The sequence below is a fragment of the Ursus arctos genome, unplaced genomic scaffold (genome assembly GCF_023065955.2).
Source record: "Ursus arctos isolate Adak ecotype North America unplaced genomic scaffold, UrsArc2.0 scaffold_2, whole genome shotgun sequence".
Taxonomy (NCBI): Eukaryota; Metazoa; Chordata; class Mammalia; order Carnivora; family Ursidae; genus Ursus; species Ursus arctos.
Genome location: NW_026622874.1, coordinates 94,401,835 through 94,420,977, shown reverse-complemented (window position 1 = coordinate 94,420,977; position 19,143 = coordinate 94,401,835). Strand labels below are relative to the sequence as shown.

The 19,143-nt window shown below is 59.7% G+C and overlaps 1 protein-coding gene across 3 annotated transcripts; it reads left to right on the top strand.

The window, feature by feature from the left end:
* Positions 1–200: 200 nt before the first annotated feature.
* LAT2 (linker for activation of T cells family member 2) lies at positions 201–18,494 on the top strand. Of its 3 annotated transcripts, none has more exons than XM_026515969.4 (13): positions 201–4,343; positions 8,150–8,272; positions 8,672–8,711; positions 11,175–11,218; positions 11,369–11,429; positions 11,666–11,703; positions 11,947–11,982; positions 12,063–12,105; positions 12,613–12,668; positions 13,793–13,861; positions 14,155–14,226; positions 14,628–14,749; positions 17,715–18,494. In XM_026515969.4, the coding sequence occupies exons 2-12, from the start codon at positions 8,179–8,181 to the stop codon at positions 14,729–14,731; spliced, it is 657 nt and encodes a 218-aa protein (XP_026371754.1). In that variant the 5' UTR covers positions 201–4,343; positions 8,150–8,178; the 3' UTR covers positions 14,732–14,749; positions 17,715–18,494. The 3 variants fall into 3 exon arrangements, with proteins under 3 accessions (XP_026371754.1, XP_026371758.1, XP_048080497.1); XM_048224540.2 differs by having other exon boundaries at positions 1,842–4,343; positions 14,664–14,749; XM_026515973.4 differs by lacking the exon at positions 11,947–11,982.
* The last annotated feature ends 649 nt before the right edge of the window (positions 18,495–19,143 follow it).

Below are 19,143 nucleotides of genomic sequence, written 5' to 3'. Positions count from 1 at the left end.
CTGGCTTTCTAGTTGAAGGAGGTTACTTGGTTGAGCAACTCAAGACCGAGAAGAGCCTGTAAAGCAGCTCTTGCTTGAGACTCGCTAGAAACAGCAGCTCTTTTTCGTGCATGTGGCCAGACGGTGCTCTGCGGCCCCTAGGGGTTCTTGCACCTGCTTGTGTCTTTATTTTTTTGGTTGGTTTGTTTGAAGCAAACTCTGCACCCACCATGGGGCTCGAACTTAACAACCCCGGGATCAAGAGTCGCACGTTCCACCGACTAGCCAGCCAGGCGCCCCCTGTTGTTTCTTTAAAGCCTTACAATTGGCTCTTTTCACCAGGAGTACTTTAAATACCCTGTTGTTTCTCTCTGTCCTCTTCTCAGATTACACCCGCTGCTGGGGTCATGCAGGGCCACTAGCCTGTGCGAGGTCTGTTCTCCAAGTGATAACAGCCGTAGGACCTGCTACAGCCCAGTGTTGTGCACGGGCCTTCTTGGTCGGGAAGGGGAGGCAGACAGGGTGTCCCATCCCGGGCTTTGTAAGCGATCCTCCGTGTGTCACAGGTGGCTCTCTTGCCCTATGCTCCCCCAGACCCAGGGTGCCCGGCGGGCAGGGCCATGACACAGCCCCCCCGGCTGCAGGGAGACCACATGGCTGGCAGGGTGTTTGGGCAGGGCTCCTGGTGCTTGCTCGGGAGCCTCTGGCCTGGGCCTGGCCACGTCTGCCCTTTGGGTGAGCGCTTTGCTCTTGTCTTTTGTGTGTTCTTTGGCCAATGTTGAACCGCGGTGAGATGTTCGATGCTTACATGAGGTTCCCAGGCTTCTAAATGCCCACATCTCAGAGGCTTCCCTCGGCAGTTTTTTGCCATGAACATGAACCGAAGTAATGTGCTTAACTATAACCTACTACCAATCTCTTCCCCCCTCATAACCACCCTCTAGGTGTAAAATACCAAATCTACAAATAAAAGCAAGCTCTTTGGCATTCCGTTTGGGCCCTGCAGGGGACTGTTTCCTGTACCTGTCTGTTCACTGTCGGAGGTAAGGTAAACGTTCGTGAAGTCATCAGTGGCCCAGAACTTCCTGAACGGGCTGGAGGGAGAGACAGGAGAGAAGCTCTTCAGGTAGCCCAGGGATCCCGTAGATAACACCAGGGTCCCTCGAATTTGGTCGGGGTCTTGATCACATGCATTATTAAGCTCTTGAAATTGAGAGTGCGCTCACTAGATACTTGACGTACTTTATCAAAATGTAAACAAAATGAGATGAATGATATTCCGCCGCACGAGCAGTCCTGGCTACTAAATCGAGATCACCAAGAGCAGAATTACTACCGCACGGCCGTTCGGGTGGCAGACATCACGGCCTGACAAACCTGGTTGCTAGAGAGCATGTGGGTCTCATGTCTTACAGAGGAGCGTGTAAGTGGGAACTACACTTGGGGCCTTAGCTTGCAAATGGAATGTTTCCATGTTCTACAGCCCATTGTCGCCCCCCCGCCCCCGGGGATGTGCCTCAGAGAAAACATTCACGGCAGCAAAAGCTGTATTCAGATGAGGGAATGAACCGTGAAGGCACACACAGCATCGGACCGCAACACGGTAGATGGAAAATACACCCAGGTGCTGACAGCATGGTACTTTTTAAAAACACAAAACCCTTGAGAAATCTACCTGCACGTAGAGGACAAGGCAAATGAAGCGGGTCCTGAGGTTGGGGGAGGCAGAAGAATGATACTCTAGGACAAGCTCCTTTGGGTAGTGAGTTCACAGCCAAAAACAGATGTCAGAACTGGCTGGGGAGGGAGGAGGGGGTGGGGGGAGGCTCATTTGCACCTTAAGACGGGTTGGGGTGGCAGATGACATATGCGGGCTCCGGGGGGTTCTAGAATGTCCCACACACTTCTCCAGGTGATTTTCTTGAAGAAAACGCGTAGCTTCCCATCAGCCTTTAGGATGATATATGTGACCCCAGAAGAGTCTCAGCTTGGAATCGCTAAGTTGTCAGAGCTGTTGCATTGCCGCCTGGGTATCTTGATTGGGTCACCAATGTGCGCACGGCAGGTACTGAGTGAACTGGAAAGCCAGGTGTCTCTGGAGTGACGAAAAAGGTTTAGCGCTGGAGCGTGCTGATGGTCGTACGACACTGAATGTAGGGCCACTGAATCGCACACTGAAAAGTGGTTTAAATGGTCACGAGAAATGTGTAATACACAAAAACCACTGAATTATAAACAAATTTAAACCTTAAGGGCACTAGAATTAACACAACTGGACGTGAACTGTCCAGTTTTCAAAGCTTATTTTCTAAGTCAACCCAATGGTTTATAAATAAAATAGAACCTTGGAGGACTTTGAAAATTGCCTAGAAGGGGGAAGCATCCTTTTTCCACTCACGTACAGAAAAGGGTCTCCGGTTGACCAGCCCCCATTATTTAGATGGGAAATGGGCTCAGAGAGGGTCTGAGGGCTCCTAGGTCTCACTGCAGATTGACCTGGTTAGACTGCCAGTGGTTAGAGGTCACTTCTGCCATTGCCAAGGCCCAAGACAGAAGCCAGGTGTAAGACAGCTCCTTCTCATTGGACAGGGGGAGCCTCTGTCGGTTTCTGCCAGCTGGAAACCCACAGTCCAGGGACCAACAGACACCGAGGCCGGCTCGGCCAGGTCGTGTGAGTGGGGGTCAGGCAGGTGGTCCCAGCAAGGAGAGTTGCTGGCATGCACCCACCGACCTCCCTGCACTTGTGGGTGCTGGGAAGACAACAGACTGGAGACTTCAGGGTCTGGGTTCAAATGCAGCATAGCTTCCATGGGCCTCTGGCCTCGTGCCTGTATTAGTGACATCCAGGGGGCTGGTTACCAAGGGAACTGAGTGCAGCATTGCTCAGCGGGGAACAAAGGAGTGTGGTGGTGCCCTCACAGGCGCAGTTCTGGGAGTCAGACACAGCTCGAGCGGGCCAAGGGGTGGGGACAAGCTCCTGGCAGCGAGGCCCACAGGATCCCCCTACATCAAGGCTCGGCTGGCGCACTACCCTTCTTTCCCACTAGGTGGCAGCTGCAGGCAGCTTCTGGCCCTGGCCTTTGGGGCTGGGCCTCCTGTCTGAGCCCTGGCCACCCGGGACAGGCTGAAAGAGAAACCCAGTCCTCTGGCCCAGAGGGGTCCCTGGGGCTGAAAGAGAAACCCAGTCTCCTGCTCAGATGGGCCCCTGCGACCAGGAAACCCAGGTTCTGAAATGCCAGACTGACAGGGGTTTCCCTGGGGTCTCCTGGGAATGGAGGTGCCACCAGGAGTTTGATGGCTTTGGGCCAGTCGCTTAATGCCCAGTAACAGGAGGCCCAGAAGCACCCTGTATGTTTATGGGCCCCCCAGGAGCCGGTGACAGTGATGGCAGGAGCAGCAGCTGCAGGAGGGGGCTTCTAGGAACTGGGGTGGGGAGGAGTAGGGGGGAACCATGGCTTGTGGATCGTTCGCCGTTCTCCTGTCCTTGAGCTTGCCTCCCTGTCCTGCTTCCTCTGGCGCTATGGCTGGCCAGCTGCGGCGTTGTTCGGCCCGCCCTGGCGTGCGCCTGCCCCGCATCCCTCTGCCCCATGTTCCGTGGGAGCAAGCGCGGGTGTCCATGTGTATGTCCGTGTGTGCATGTGTCCTGTTCTCTGGCACTCCTGCTCCCTGAGTGTCTCTCTCTTGCTCTCTCCCTCTGTGCGTCTCTGAGGATCTGTGGGTCTCTGTCATCTGTCTGTGTCTCCTGGTGTATCTCCGGCTCGGGCTTTGCTTGTCCCTAGAGAAGAAAGGACACTGCGTCTCTGTGTATGCCGTGTGCGTCTGTCTGTCTGTCTGTCTGTGTCTCAGCCTCTCCCTGCTTATATATTTTTTCTGTGTGTGTGTGTGTGTCTGGTCCTCTCCCTCTCTGGGTGTGTGTGTGTCTCCATGTCTTCCTGCTCCCTGGCTGCCTGTGTGTGTGTCCGTGTGAGCACCCCTACTTCGTTCTCTTTCTCCCCGGCCCTCTGTGTGTCTCTTCCTCTTTGTGTGACTTAGGTTACGTGTGTATATTTTGTGTGTGTGTGTGTGTGTGTGTGTGTGTGTGTGTGTCCGTGTCTTTGTCCTCTCTGAGCCTGTGTGCATGTCTGTCTCTCTCTCTCCCCTGTCTCTCAGTGTCTCTCCCTGTCTCTGCGAGTGTCTCTGCGTCCCCGTCTGTTCACAGCAGAGCCGGTCCGGCCGAGCAGCGGATGTGTGAGGGATGATTCAGGGGCTGACAGGAAGCCCGTTGCCTCGCCTGCTGCCCGCCAGTATCTGCGGTGTCGGCGTCCGCTCGGGCAGGTGTGTGGGCTCAGGATGAGGTGGCCGCAGTAGGAGCCCCCAACTCCCAGGTAAGTCTTTCTCGGGAGCGCCTGGAGCCTAGCCCGGTGCAGGGGTCCTGAGGCTGCCTCCCACCAACCCCCCCCCCCGGGGTGGGAATGGCCTGCAGAGGGCTGTGGGGGGTGCCTGGCTGGGGGCTGTGGGAAGATGCCAGGACACCCGGCCCTCCTTCGCTTGGCCCCAGTGCTGCCCTGGCGGCCCTGGCTAGGGAGCCCTCTCTCTGGCCCCTGCGGCACTCAGAGGGCAGCCCGTTTCTGGGGCTCAGGCACTTTCCCACCCTCGCCTTCCCCAGCCCAGCCTACACAGGCCTGGGAAGCCCCCAGTGTGGTCTCATCGCTTCCAGGGACAGGCGAGGGGCCTGACCCATGGGCCTTGGTTTCTCCATCTGAAAAAAGGGACTGTAACATACCTGCCACTAAGCTATGGGAGGATGAGTTAGACCCTCCGGCCAAGTGTGCCCAGGGCCTGCCTCCCCCAAGCCAGACGGAAGCAGCCCTCCCGCCGCCCCTGCCCAGCCCCCAGCCTGGCCCACCAGCTCTCTGCTGGGGAGCTCCTCGACCCTGGCCGTCACCATCCCTCACCTCTGCCCCAGGACCAGGGCTGTCCAGGCCCCCACACTGGCCACCTGAGTGGTAGGAACCTCCATTAGAGGCCCCTGGGTCGGCCTTAGCTGAAGGCCGAGCTGACATGGGAAAACAGAGCAGGTGTCAGAGCAGAGCCCCTCCGATGAAGCCTTCCCAGGGCTCCACCGAACCTCTCGCTCAGTTCCTACCCCACAGCCCACTCTGTGGCCCTGGGAGGCCTCCGCGTCCCCATGCACAGCCCAAGGCGGGCGGGAGATTGGGCCCTTTCCGGGCCGGAGGCTGGTACACTGAGGCTTGCCCAGCCCAGCCCCGAGGGCTTTCCCCCAGCCCGACTGTTGCAAACTTTGTTCATCTGAGAACTGCGCACTTCCCTTTGTGCTATTTTGGCCTGCAGCACCTCGGCCTGTGGCCTCCTCGCCTCCCCACCCCACCCAGCCCTGCCTGCCCCTTGGGGCCCTCATGGGGCCACTGGGCCTGCCTCTCTTGGGGGCTCAGCCTCCTCCCCCAGCCCTCTTCCGCCCGCCCTCAGAACCTGGGTGGGAAAGCCAGGCCGGAGGGCTGATTGACTCAGTCTGGGGGCAGCCGCGGGCACATTCCCCAAAACGCTCTTATAAAAAATATTTCATGGTTCTTAAAAAGGTAATATAAGACAGGGGTCAAAGATCAGGGAGGGCCTTGGGGGTCAGCCGGCCTGAGCCTGGGGATCCTGGCTCTGTGACTGGCCAGCCGGGTGAATTTGGACCCAGTGCCCGCCTCTCTGGGCCTTGCTCTCCTCCCGGGCATCTCCCACATGACACTTGGCGTGTCTGTGACAACTGAGGGGCTTGGGCTGATCCTAGCCTGCCCTGGGGCCCAGCACAACTGCCCGAGGTGGAGGGAGGCTCTGGTAAGTTTGCTCCGCGCTGTCCGCTGCTGCCCCCCACCCCCAAAAGGCTGCCCCTTCCCCTCCCACAGGGACCGTGATGATGGCAACGCACAGTAGTCATCGAACCGTGTCTCCCCCACCTTCTGCATCACTCGATGCTGGGCCTCATGACAAACCCGAGGGATGAGTGTCATCATTTCCGCATTTCTGAGGGGCTACCAAAGGCCAGCAATGCCGGGCTTCAACAGCGGAGGCCCATTTGGCATTCTCGTGCTCCCCGCCTCCCTCCCCCAGTGCCAGGCGGATGGGGTGGACCGGGACTGGGGGCACCCCGACCGTGCTGCTTGTCCCAGGAGAGCAGGGGCGTCCAGGAAGCAAGAGGGCTCTCTGGTGGCCAGGATCCCCTGGGATGGAGGGCCGCCCTTCCCTGGGATGGCCACGAAGGTCAGCAGGCCAGATCCTGGGGCCTCAAATGCCAGGCCTTGGGAGCACGAGGGAGTTCCCCCAAACCAGCCGGCCAGAATGAAGAGCAGGTTTCTCTCTGGGAAGCCCAGACAATAGGCCAGACTGCTTATATAAGCCAGCAGTTCTTTGAGGAAGGCACTGGGTTGATCCCCATTTTATAGATGAGAAGGCTGAGGCCAACAGACCCCACGGCACAGGCAGGAGTCCTCCCTCTACCACCTGGTGCTCCCAACCCCTTGGGGCTTGCAGAGAGCCTGCCCCGGTGCAGCCGTGGTGGGTGGAAGGAGGAGGGTGTGCAGGCTGGAAGGGCAGTGCCCAGGCCCCCAGAGCAGGGGGCTCCCCACGGATACCCTCCTATCCCATCCCGAGGTTTGAGAATTCTTGTGTTCCCACTGACTCCCCTGGTGTTTGGGGAAGGAGAGGCAGCTTCTCCAGGACAGCCCCAATGGAGGCTCATTGTGGCTCAGAGGCTCCTTGTCATTTGTGCCGTGAGGGTTCGGGAAGCTCGGAGAGGTGATGGGGACAGCCGGGTGCAGCCGAGGCCTCAGGGGAGCCCAAAACAGGAGCTGGGCAGTACAGAGCTCAGCTTCTCCCCGAGCCTCGCCTTCCCCAGCTGTGAAGTGGGGAGAAACCCTCCTCCTGGGTGGCCGAGCCGGGAAAAATTATATGCACAGAGGGGGCGCTCAGGGATGTGGGCTCCACATGCCTGCCATGGGGCAGGGCCCCCTTGGAGACCCCACTGTGGCCCTCAGCTGTGTCCCTGGCCACGGCCAGGAGACTGAGTCTCTCTAGTTGCAAAGATCCTCCTTGGAAGCCCCTTAAAGAGGGCTGTACTTGCCCTCCCCAGGCCCTGGTGTGTGGCTGCCTGTGGCTTCGCCAAGGGCTGGCCATCATAGCATTTCTCCACCACTGGGACCAGTCACTGACCCATCAGTGACCCAGTGCCAGGTGGGGTTCAGAGCCTCCTCACCCCTCAGAGTTCCCCTCCCAGCACATCCCACCTCCACCAGCCCTGGGCAGCCCACCCAGAGGTCTCTACCCAGAGCACCCTTCTTCCCCTTATGCCCTCAGGACCCCCCTCCCTGTGTTTGAAGAATGGTAACCCCAGGATGCCTGGGTGGCTCAGTTGGTTAAGCGCCTGCCTTCGGCTCAGTTGAGAGTCTGCCTTTCGCTCAGATCATGATTCCAGGGTCCTGGGATTGAGTCCCTCGTTGGGCTCCCTGCTCAGTGGGGAGTCTGCTTCTCCCTCTGCCTGCCGCTCCCCCTGCTTGTGCTCTCTCTCTCTGACAAATAAATAAAATCTTTTTTACTAAAGAAAGAAAGTACAAAAATCCCACTCCCAGCTCTGCACCAGTTTTGGGGGGGGGGCATGGAAGGGGCAGAGAAGCACCCTGGGGTGCGTGGTGGCTGCCAGGGCTCCCGTGTGGAAGGGGCCATGGACTAAGCTCCGGGAGAAAAGCTGGGTTCATAGGAGGCAAAAGGATGCAGAGCCAGAGTTAGGGTCCGGAGGCCAGAATTTGAATCCTGTCCTTCCCCTTTGCAGCTGGGATCCCCAGCCTCACTTTCTGTATTTGTGAAATGTTGGGAGCCTCTCCCTGCCATGGGTGGTTTTGTGTATTAAGCGAGGGCACGTTTGAGGCACGTACACATGGTGCTGTCTGGTGGGTCCCCAGAACCTTCCAGCACTTACCAAGTGTTGGGGTTGGCCCTGGGGAGCCAGGGTGCCGGTCTGGGGTCAGATGGGGGAGCAGGGCTGGCTGCGGCCTGACCCGGTCCTCCGACAGGAAGGGGAAATGGTACTCCCATGGCCTGGGCTCAGCTGCTGGGCTGTTGGGACGGGGGTGACAGACAGCCGACTCGGGGAGACTCTGGAGGGCTGGTCACAGAGGGTTCTACTTTGCAGCACCACAGGACGCGTGGCCAGGAGTGGACATGAATGTGGAGAGCGAGCTGCTGTGGCCCGGAGTGGCCCTGCTGCTGCTGCTGGGGACGGTGGCCGGCCTGTGCGTGCGCTGCTCCCGCCCAGGTAAGGGCGTGCTTGGGTCCCCAGCCCTGGCTGAGGTCCAAGGGCAGTCAGAGAAGTTTCACGAGGCAGGGAGAAAGCTCCTAAACTACCCCTGAAGACAATGGGTCTGGCTCATCGTGGGGCTTTGGTTTTGCTGGGTCAAGGGGTCTGGGGCAGGGGAATGTTCTGGAAAAATGGGGGAGGGGGCCTACTGCGCTGTCTGCAGCATCCACCTTCTCCACGCTCTGCTCTCCTAATAGGTGGAGAACAAGCACCCTGTCCATGACGGGTGGCCCACAGGGTTTGGCGGTCTGGCCCACACATCCCATCTGAGGCCTGCCCAGGGCACAGAGAGGGACCTCAGATCTCAGTTCCCATCCCAGCTTGGGGACGCTCACTAATCTGGTTTTGTTCTTGCAGCTGTGAAGAAGTCCGAGAAGATCTATGAGCAGAGGAGCTCGTGAGTGCCTCGGTGTCCCCAGCCCAGGGACTTCGTGTGCCCTGGCTGTGGGCATCTACACGGGCGTCCCCTCGTGTGTCCACGCACCCCTTCCCTCACCCCCTCCCACCTCCTCCACACCGGGCTCTAATGGGTCCTGAGCATCCAGGGAGGGAGGGAGGGAGGGAGGGACCCTCGGGGCTGTCGATGCGCCTGCCCTCAACCTGGTCCGGGAGGGCTTTGGGGGGAGGAGGTGCCACTCTCCAGCATGCCCCCCTGCATCTCCAGAGATCCCCCCTCTGCCCCTCAGCCCGGGGGAGCCCACTGTGCTGGTGCTGGGGGTTGACAGAGACTCCTGCCCTCCCAGGCAGTGTGGGGAACAGAAACGGGGCACAAAGCAAAATGTGAGCTGTGTGCAAGTCTCCCCTAACAGAGCTCCGGGAGGATGTGGGCATGCCCTCGGGGGGTTGGGAAGGCCCGATGGAGGAGGTGGGGAGGATGTTAAGAGAGAAAGAAGGCAAAAGGGGACATTCCAGAGAGAGAACAGCGTGGGTGGTTGCCCCGCAGGACTGGGCTGGACATTTTCTTCGGGGGAAGAGGTGGCACGTGTGGACATATGTTGAGATGAGAAGCAGGAGCTGGATGAGGAGGGAGGAGAGCCCATGGCCTTTGTCCGAAGGGCCCAGGGAGCCACAGAGGAGCTAGGAACAGGGAAGTAGGGGTAGAGAGGAAATGCGGGGCGGGGGGGGGGGGGGGTGTCACTGACCCCAGGCTGGGCAGCTGGATCCGGCTGGATGGAGCTCCAGGCACCTCGGGGGCAGGCGAGCTGCTCTATGTATGAGCCCTGGGAGGGTCAGCCGTGAGGGACACTGCAGACCAAGGTGTGGCCCAAGGACAACCCAGGGAGGGAGGGGGGCGGCCCCTGGTGTCCTTGCGCTGAGCAGGAAAGTGACCGACCAAGCGCCTGGGGCCTCTGAGCCCTGCGTGCATACATGTGAAGGGGTCAGCACGCCCACTCACACCCCCCCACCCCCCCACTCCTGCTCAGGCACGCGCTCCTCTCCCCGCCCCTGTGTGTGTGTGCCTGGGGAAGGAACTCATGTACAAATGCGCGCACACACCCTCTCTCATTTCCTTTTGCAACTGAAAAACCACAATGAAATTTGAAAATAGAATGTCCCCATCCATGCCCACCCCTGGGGCCGGGGCTGGACTTTTCCAGGCTTTTCTGGCCACTTGGTCCTCTGGCTCACCAGCCCACAGCCTCCACTGGGGCTGCCCACCCCGGCCACCTCCCCCTCCCCTTCCCCCCCCCCCCCCCCCCCCCCCGCTGTCCCTGCCCCCAGGCAGACCTCCCCAGTACCTCCCCTTCTCTCCCCTCCTCTCAGTGCCTGCCCACTCCCGGCCTCTGATTGATGTTAAAAACATAGGCTGTTTGAGCCAGAAGTGAAACTCTCTCATAGTGGGAAGTGGGAAGCTGGGCCTGGGCAGGAGGAGGTGGGAGGGGAGACTTGGGTTCTCCCCACTTCACTTGGGTTCTCCCCACTTCACTTGGGTTCAGTCCTGCCCGTGCACTTAGGGCATCCTTCCAAAATCAGGTCACCCTGACACACACACACCCCAGCCACCCTGGGAGCTCCTGGAAGGCTGGGTGAGGTATCCCTTCTGGTCCAGAGGAGGAACCCAAAAGGCTTTCATGTCTAGCTAATCTGCCCTACCATCCTTGGCGGTGGCTTCCATCCTCAAGGGAACTTCATGATCCAAAATGGCAGCTAGAGCTCCAGCCCTCACCTGTGTGTTCCAGGCAGTAGTAAGAATGAAGGACAAGGACAAAAAGGGTGCACCCCTGTTGGCAGTGCTTCCTCTAAAGGAGTTTTCCTGGAAGTCCCAACAATCTTGGCTTTCATTTCATTGACTAGAGCTTAATCACATGGCCTTACTCAGGCACAAGGGAGGCTGGAAAATACAGTCTTTTAGATGGGCCTAAATAAAAATCCACTTCAGAGGAAGAAGGGGACGCTGGGCATGGCCAGGTACCTTGCTGTGTCTGCTAAGCCTTGAAGTTACCTTGCTGGTTACTTGGAAGTAAATGGTGTGTTTGAAAATCTCAAGAAGGGTTGAAGTTACTCTGGTTGAAGTCCCTGAAGGGTCGCCCGACTCTCACCTCAGAATCTGAGGGCCACCTCCCCAGCCCTGCCCACAGACCCTCCGCACCATCTCCGGGGTTCCTGGGGAGGCCGTGGAGGCAGCTGGCTCCAGCTCGGGGCCGTGCGAGAAGGGTGGGCGGGGCTGGGGAGCAGTCCAGAAAATGGGGGCATCAGGGTGTCCTGGATCTGAGGCCCAGAGGGATAGCAGCTCCTTCTCACTCTCGCCCTGGTCTGTCCCTCCCCTCTCTCGTCCCTGTCTGTCCATCTCTTCTGTTTCTCTGTCCCTTGGGCTGTGGGAGGCTGGGCCCTGGCTCAGCACAGCTCCATGTTTTTCCAGGGAAGAGGATCAACAGAACTTTGCAGTGGCCCAGACCTATTCCTGTGAGTTCCCCGAACCGCAGGGTCCAGGGATTGGGCTTGGGGTTGGGGGTGTCCATATGGGGATGGTGACCAGGCCCAATCTGGTGAAGTGGGGGGACGGCACTGGCAGGCTGGCCTGGAGGCCCAGACAACACCCCCTTTCCTTTGCAGTGGTCAGGCAGGCCTGGCCAGGGCCCCTGGGGGACACAGATTCCAATGTGGCAGCAACAAGGTAGGAGTAAGCCCCCTGTCCCAGGCCCAGAGGGGTCACAGCCCCATAGGAGGCAATGGGAAGGAGGGCCCTGGGGTCCCCACCTGGCTGAGCTCAGGCCAAGACCTTGGACCTCAGAGCCCCAGAGCTGGATTGTAAAGGCCCCACGAGGGGGCTGTGGGGCTGTGGTTCGGAAACCCCAAGGCCTCTTCCCCACCTGGCCGCCCTCAGCCCCCCCCCTTCCCCCTTTCCTGCAGGAAGGACAAGCTGCTGCGGTTCTCCCCCAGCCTCGAGGGTGAGTGGCCCTCAGACACAGGGGTGGGGGTAGGGGTGAGGTGGGACAGGTCTTGTGCAGGGGAGGCCTGGGGGGCCAGGGGAGCTGGGCTAGGAGGCCCTGGGGTTGGCCTAGCGGAGGAGGGGCTAGAGAGCAGGTGTAAAGGTGGGAAGGTAGGCAACACCTGGGCCCTTGAAGGCCCTTCCCTGGGGAAGGGGGTAGGGTAGGGGCGGGAGGAAGCCATGAGCCCCGCCTTTCTTCCAGATTCTGAGTCCTCCAGGTACCAGAACTTCAGCAAAGGTGGGTGGGATCTTGGAAGGTGGGGGCGCGGTGGGGCCCACAGCCCAGTGCCCAGGCCTAATCCTCGCCTCCTTCTGCAGGGAGCAGACACAGATCCAGATCCGGATCCGACGCAGCTTACATGTGAGTGGTCCTCTGCGGGCCGCACTTCCTCCCCGACCCTACCCACCCCCGCCAAGCTTCCCCCTTATGAAAGCTGCCTGCCCTAGAACCCACTGGCCCACGCAGGTAGCCTCACTTCCCCTCCGGTGGCCATGGCTTTGTGGGGACAGGGACGTGGCTCTATTCTAGAGAGAGCTTGTCTGGGGGACTCATCCTGCATCACCCAGAGATAAGTTCCATGAACCCCAGAGAGGATGGGGCCATATTCAGGGATGTCTCTTCATCTCACAGATGGGTAAACTGAGGCCCAGGGAAGCTGGGGACTTGCCTAGAGTCACAAGTCAGGATGGCTGGAGCCAGGCTCGGTGGCTCAGGGGCCCAGGGAAGAGGAACGGAGGGACCAGGGAAGAACTGGGGGGTGGGGGGCGATGATGGCTGGAGCAGGCCTGTCATCCCTGTCCCCCACGATGCCCCCACCCCAAACCCCGGCCTTCCCAGCAACTGCTCTTGTCTGTGTTTTCTTGCCAGAGACCCCATCACCACAGACTATTACAACTGGGGACAGTTCCAGAAGCCCAGGGAAGGTGAGGTAGAAGAGGAGGAGGGGGAGGGGGAGGAGGTGCTGAGCTGCAGAAGCCGGACTCCCCAGGCCAGAGGCAGTTGGAAGGCCGTGGCGGAGGAGAAGGAGGCTGGGCCTCGATTTGGATGGGTGGCAGAGCTGGGCAGGGGGGGAGGCTGGCGCTGGGGGCAGGAGCCCGGGAGCAGAGTAGGGAAGAGATGTGTGGGAGGCAGAGTGGGAAGAGGGTAGTAGGCCACAGAGGTGAGGGAAGCAGAAGGGGAGCTGGGGCCAGGGGCAGCGGGCCCCTGTCAGGGCTGGGCAGCCACTGATGAGTACATGTGGGACCTCGGAGGAAGACCCTGGGCTGGGCAGCCTTGCTGACAGACCCCGAGCCCTGCAGGCTCTAAGGAGCCTGGGATCTTGGGCCCTTCACACCTTGGCTTTACAGAAGAGGAAACTGAGGACCGAGGGCGGGCAGGGCCTGCTGAGAGGTGCTCCAGTCTAAGGCTCCTGCCCGGGCCATGCTGGGCTGGGGGGGGCAGGGCCCATGGTGGGCAGAGAGAGGGGTCCTCTTCTTCCCCCCTGCCCCTGCCAAATATGGGAGGGACCCTCATCTCTTGGAGCCCCTTTAGCACGGATGGCTGCTGGGTGGGGCAGCCGTTACAGCTCAGCTCGCAGGGCCGATGAGGGCGTGCCAGGCTCTGCTACGGCCATATCCAGCCTAAGGCCACCCTGCCCTGCCCGAAGGTACGGCTTTAGGACCAGCCTAGGCCTGCTTCCCATCTCTCCTCGGCCCCAGGGGCTCTCTCTGCCCCCTCGTTGCCCGATAGCAATGAGCCTCCCTCCCTCCAACTATCCACCTGCCTGGTTGCAACCCTGTCCCCTGATCTCCCCTCCCCAATGCATTTGGGGTGACCTCAGAAGGCCACGAAGGAGCCCAGGGTAGAGGCCGCTGGAGCCAGGCCAACATCCACTAATAATCTTGTTCAGGAGAATATTCAGAGACCCCATGGGGGACCCAGAGGGCTGGGGGCTTGGCAGAACAGGTCACCTACTAAAGGAAGGCGGGAGGAAGGGAGGGAGGGAGGAAGAGCCAGGTCCGCCGGGCAGGGACCCCAGCAACCGCAGCCCTAACCCCGTCCCTGGCAGATGACGATGATGATGATGCCAATTCCTACGAGAATGTGCTGATCTGCAAGCAGAAGGACCCTGCATCAGGTGAGGCCGGCAGCCCCGGACGCTGGGCGGGGGGCAAGCCTCCTTGGTCAGGCCCGCCTACACTGGTGAGATCTGAAGCCCCCACCACCCAAAGGTACCACCTGCCTCGAAGCCCAAAGAGTCACGGTTTGCCCGAGTACATGGACGAGGCCCCAGGGGCCCGGCCTTAGTGAGCATGCACGGAGAGGATCCCTTCTTTCTCTGAGGGGCCGAGCCCGGGCACCTCCTTGGCCTGAGGACGAGCCGCGGTGGCTGCCACCTGTCCCAGCCCCTTTCCTGGTATCTCCCTGCAGACGACGAGGGATCTGAGGATTACCAGAACTCAGCATCCATCCGGCAGTGGCGGGAGTCCAGGAGGGTCGTGGGTACGTGGCCGGAGAGCAGGGGCTCCCGAAGGGTCGGCTTCAGCAGGCTGGGGAGGGCCTGGCCTGGGAGGATCGGGCAGGTTGGGGCAGAGGGAGAGTCGGGGGGGCCTGGCCTGGGAGGATCAGGCAGGGAAGGCTCCCTGCAGCCCTTGCAGTTGACTTCCCAGTGAGGCTTCTGGCCCATCAGTGTGGCCTGGAACCACGCCAGGACCAGGACGCCCCTCAGAAATCTCTGGCAAACCCCAGAGATGGGACCGGCACAGTGTTCTGTGTAACATTTCCTGCAGGCTGTTTTGTGGCATCTGGGGCCTGGGCCCGAGCCTCTGGCTGGGGGAACAGGTGTGGGTGTGTCCACATGAACAGTCTGACCACCATCTGCCCATCTACCCACTGGTCCACAGAGCAAGTCCCGAGGGAAGTGCCTCTGTCCCTGGCAGGCAGCCCAGACGAGGACAGCGAGGACCCTGATTACGTGAATCAGAATGTGGCAGCCACAGAAGCCTAGAAAGGATCTGGAAGGAAGGTACACTGCTCCTCTCCAGCTGCCTTGGCCCAGGGTGGTGGATCTCACAGGCCTGAGGGGCCCCATCCCAAGGGAAAAAAAGGGTTAGAGGAGCCACGCGGGGTCCCCGGCCAAGGGGCAGCAGCCATGGGTGCTGAAATGGGTGGCTCTGTAGGGTGTTGAGACTGAGCTCCTGAGCTGTCTGTGCCCATCCTGCCCGGAACGCCCACGCCTGGCCCAGTGAGGTCACAGCTCCACGGCAGGCATAAGGGTCTCGGGCTGCTGTTGAGGGGTCAGGCTGGGGAGGCTGGGGAGTTGTGGGGTGAAGGGCTGGGCTCCGGGTGGCTCTCTGCAGCCTCGAGCGAGTAACTTAACCTTCTGGGACATTTCCTCGCTTGCAAAATGGAGCAAATGGGACTCAGCACGTGCAGGACACAGGGACAGGGGTGGGACTGGGAGGTAGAGGATGGCGCCCATGACGGTCGTGGCTGGACCGCATGCAGCACCCACCGTGCCGGCCAGCATGGGACCGAGTGCTCCCGTGCACCGGCTCGGGCTCCCCAAACGCACAGAGCGCTCAGCCTCCTACCCTGGGTCCCACTCAGAGTCAGCTGTTGGGGCCCAGGCTGTGCCACTGTGTGGGAGGCAGGACCGACCCCAGAAGGCTCTCGAAGGCAGGCGGGTGGGAGGCTCCTGGGCTGTGAGAGCTCCCCCCAGCAGGAGAGGCCTCAGAAGCGTGAGCCCACCACTCACACACTCCCCAGCATCTCCCGGGCCCCTGCTGGGGACAAGTTGGCCTTAGGTGTTGGGGACCCAGCAATAAACGAAATCCACCCATGGGTGCCTGGAGCACGTGACCCTTGATCTCAGGGTTGTGAGTTCAAGCCCCGCGTGGGGTGTAGAGATAACTTAAAAATAAAATCTTAAAAAAGAAAGAAATCTACCCAAATCCCAGACCGTTCAAGACTTCATTCTGGTGAGAGTAATGACACAAATGGCTGTGGGCTGAGAGAGAGGACAGGAAGGACAGACAGCGTGTGAGGGGGTGATAAGCCCTGTGGAGACAAACCCGTGGGGAGGAGGCCGCAGCCCGCGGGGCTGGGCTGGCCAGGGCAGCTGGGGGTGCTCCCCCTGCCGCCAGGGGAAGGACGTGCAGGGGGGCAGAAGTGCGCCCAGAGTGTCTGACAACAGGGGAGGGGGCAGCCCTGGGGGGGCAGCCGTGCAGCGGCCCCTGGGTTTTCTGAGATGGGAGGGGGCGCGGCCTGGGAGCCTGGGAACGATCCCTGGCTGCTGAGGAGGGAGTGAATTCAGGGGGGCAGCAGGGGCGCACAGAGACCAGTGAGAATCCAGGTAAAAGGTGACTTCTTGGCCCGGGGAGGAGGCACACATGAATGGGGTTTTGTTTTGTCTTAGATTTCTTTTTTTTTAAGTTTGTTTATTTTTAAGGAAGCTCTACGCCCAACGTGGGGCTCGAACTTCAAGACCCCGAGATCCAGAGTCGCACGCTGTCCCCACTCAGCCAGCCGCCCCCGTCGCCATGTTATTTTTGCAATTTTCTCTTTGACTGCTTCATTGACCCATTGGTTGTTATCACGTTGTCTGGCCTCCATGTGTTTGCATTTTTCCGTTTTTCTTGTGATTTCTAGCTTCATACCCTTGTGGTCGGAAAAGATGTATGGTATGATCTCAATCTTCTTACGTTTATTGAGGCTTGTTTGGTGGCCTAACATGTGGTCTGTTGGGAAGGATGTTCCATGTGCACTTGAAAAGAATGTGTATTCTGTTGTTCGGGATGGAATGTTCTGTATTTACCCGTTACGTCTGAAAGGGGAGTAGGTTTTGAAGGTGGCGCCCACAGGACTCAGCGATGCACTGCGAGTTGGGGAGGCCAGGTAGAGAGGAGCGAGGGCTGCAGGTTTTTTGGCTGAGCAACGAGAGGATGTCACTGTCCCCAACCGAGGTGTGAGAGGCTGTGGGCAGAGCAGGCCTTGTGGGAAGGCCAGCTTATTTCTGGACCTGGTCGGCTTGAGATGCCCACGCGGAGAGAAATATGAAGTGGGCAGCTAGACAGCTGAGCCCGGACTGAGGGAGAGGCCAGGCTGCAGACAGACGCAGGGTGTCATCACTGAGAGTGACAACTGTCAGCCCCAGGGGGCGTGAAGCCGAGAAGAGGGGCCGGCACTGAGCCCTGGGGGCCCCCAGGCCTGAGGCTAGGAGGCGAAACAGCAAAGGGCAGTGTCCTGAGCCCAAGGAAGACACTTGGAGAGTGTGAGCAGGCACAAGGCAGGTGGAGACGTACCAAGCACTGGTGGGCACTGGTGGGCACTGGTGAGACGTGGTGGTGGTGCGGAGAAAGCCTGCTTATATTGAGAACACAGGAGTCCCAAGGCAGGGAGTGGAGAACGTCCCAGAAGTTCCACTTCCAAAGGGAGCAGAGACATGGGGCAGGAGCCAAAGGGGTTGTGCAGGTTTTGAGCTAGAAGGTGGGGCTGCAGAAAGGGTGCCGTCGGTTCAAGCTTGGGGTCTGGCCGAGGCTGGGTGGAACCTTCGCATCCTGGCTGCTGTCCCGCTCCAGGGTCCGGACTCCACAGGCCAAAGTCCACGGTGGCCTGCTGAGGGCCGGAGTGACCCGATCCCTGGGTTCAAAGAAGCGCAGGGGCTGCCCAGTGAGGGGGAGGCGGGGCTGACCTAGAGCGGATGCTCCTGGCAGGTCCCTTCTGGGTGGGAGGGGAGCTGGTGGCCTTGGAGGTGAGCGTCAGTCACCAGTCCTGTACTGATGAACCCAGCCTCACCCAGATCAACGAGCACAGGGATTTCAGAGAGAAAGAAGGCTGCTTGGTGGTTCCCTGACCCTGACCCAGCTGTCCCAGCGCCGGGGGAAGGAAGTGCCAGTCCAGGCAACCCTTCCCCTTTAACAAACCTTTCTGGTCTTCATCAAGGAGCCAAGGGAACCGCAGGCTGAAGGGCTACTTGTTGCCTCCCCCAGGGTCACTTCTCTCTCCGGAGCTGCCCAACCTCTAGACCCCCCACGGTTTACCCGAGAGATTCACCGAGGTGTCCCGAGGACCGTCCATCAGGCCGTGGGGGACCGGCCCCTGGCCCGGCTTCTGCGGGAGCCCGAGGCCGAGGGCGGCGTGGCTCCTGCCGTGATCCGATGCCCGAGCGTCGAGGCAAGCTGCATCCCCGTCCCCACGTCTGAAAACAGTGTGTCGCTGGTATGCCCGTGCCCTCTCGCTTTGGATTCAGATTCCAAACTGCTTACTAATGTCAATGGCTGGGATCTTTTTAGGATCCATAAACCTGTACAGTTAATTTATGCAGGCAGAACCGTATTTAATACTCTACATCTCCGGGTAGAGATTCTCATCTCTCTCGTCTCCGGTAAGCATTACACGTCATTTCAGCAGTTAGGGGAGCCTGGGGCTCCATTCCTCGGGCCTCAGTTCCCTTGGAAGGGACGAGGCTACAGGGCACCCTGGTGCCCTTCAGTCGGAATGTCTGCTGTGGACAAAGCACATCATGTTTCTGGAGAAGGAGTGGCGCGGAGTGGCTGAGTGGTGCCCCTCGGTTGTCCCGGAATCCGAATCCCGCCCCCCACCCCGCCCCAGGACTGGACTCGGCTGAGCTGACTTCAGCAGGAACACAGGTGTCTCATGGGAAGCGCAGGGGCCCAAAGGGACCTTCGGAGTCGGAAAAGCCCCACTCAGAGAAACAAGGTGTTTCCTTCAACTGAAACATCTCAATAAAGCATTTTCTTTTAAGACTAGCAATTCTCATGCCTGCTTTTCCTGCTTCATGCAAAACCTTCCAAGGGGAGTGGAAGTCGAGCCTCTTGCTTAATGGAAAAGGAGCCTGAGGCCCCAAGAGAAAAAGAGAGAGAGAGCTGGGGACAGGAACCTGGTCCTGCAGTCCACTCCTCTTCCCAGGATGCCACACTGATTCTTTCCAAAAGTCAATGCCATCAGTTAGGAAATGGGATGGAAAACAGAACACAGCTGCTGGCCAGTTGTTCCTTCACACCCAGGAGTCCCGATCTCACAGGCCCAGAGACAGAGCCGGGTCAGTGGGGCTGTGGTGGGGGCTTGAGGTGGGAGAAGTCCTGCCTCTGCAGTTACGGCCTGGGCAGCAGACACACGCCTCTGGGCCCTGGTCCTCCCCTGCTGACCTCACCGCGATCATGAGGCTCCGAATGAAGACTGAGATGGAGGAAATATATTAAAATGTTTTTTAAAACCTCACTTTGCAGTTTTTGAGGACTTAATTATTTTTCTCCACCCCCCCTTTTGTAAGATTTTGAGAGGCAGGGAGAGAGTGAGTGAGCATGAGCAGGGGGAGGGGCAGAGGGAGAGAGAGAAGCAGGCTCCCCCTGAGCAAGGAGGCCGATGTGGGGCTCGATCCCCAGGACCCTGAGATCA

What these genes read in the sequence shown, in the direction of transcription:
- LAT2 (XM_026515969.4), top strand. Translation starts at nt 8,179, where the DNA reads ATGAATGTGGAGAGCGAGCTGCTGTGGCCCGGAGTGGCCCTGCTGCTG. An exon ending in GTTCCAGAAGCCCAGGGAAG is followed by an intron (nt 12,669 to 13,792) that starts GTGAGGTAGAAG and finishes CGTCCCTGGCAG; the next exon opens with ATGACGATGATGATGATGCC. An exon ending in GCAGAAGGACCCTGCATCAG is followed by an intron (nt 13,862 to 14,154) that starts GTGAGGCCGGCA and finishes ATCTCCCTGCAG; the next exon opens with ACGACGAGGGATCTGAGGAT.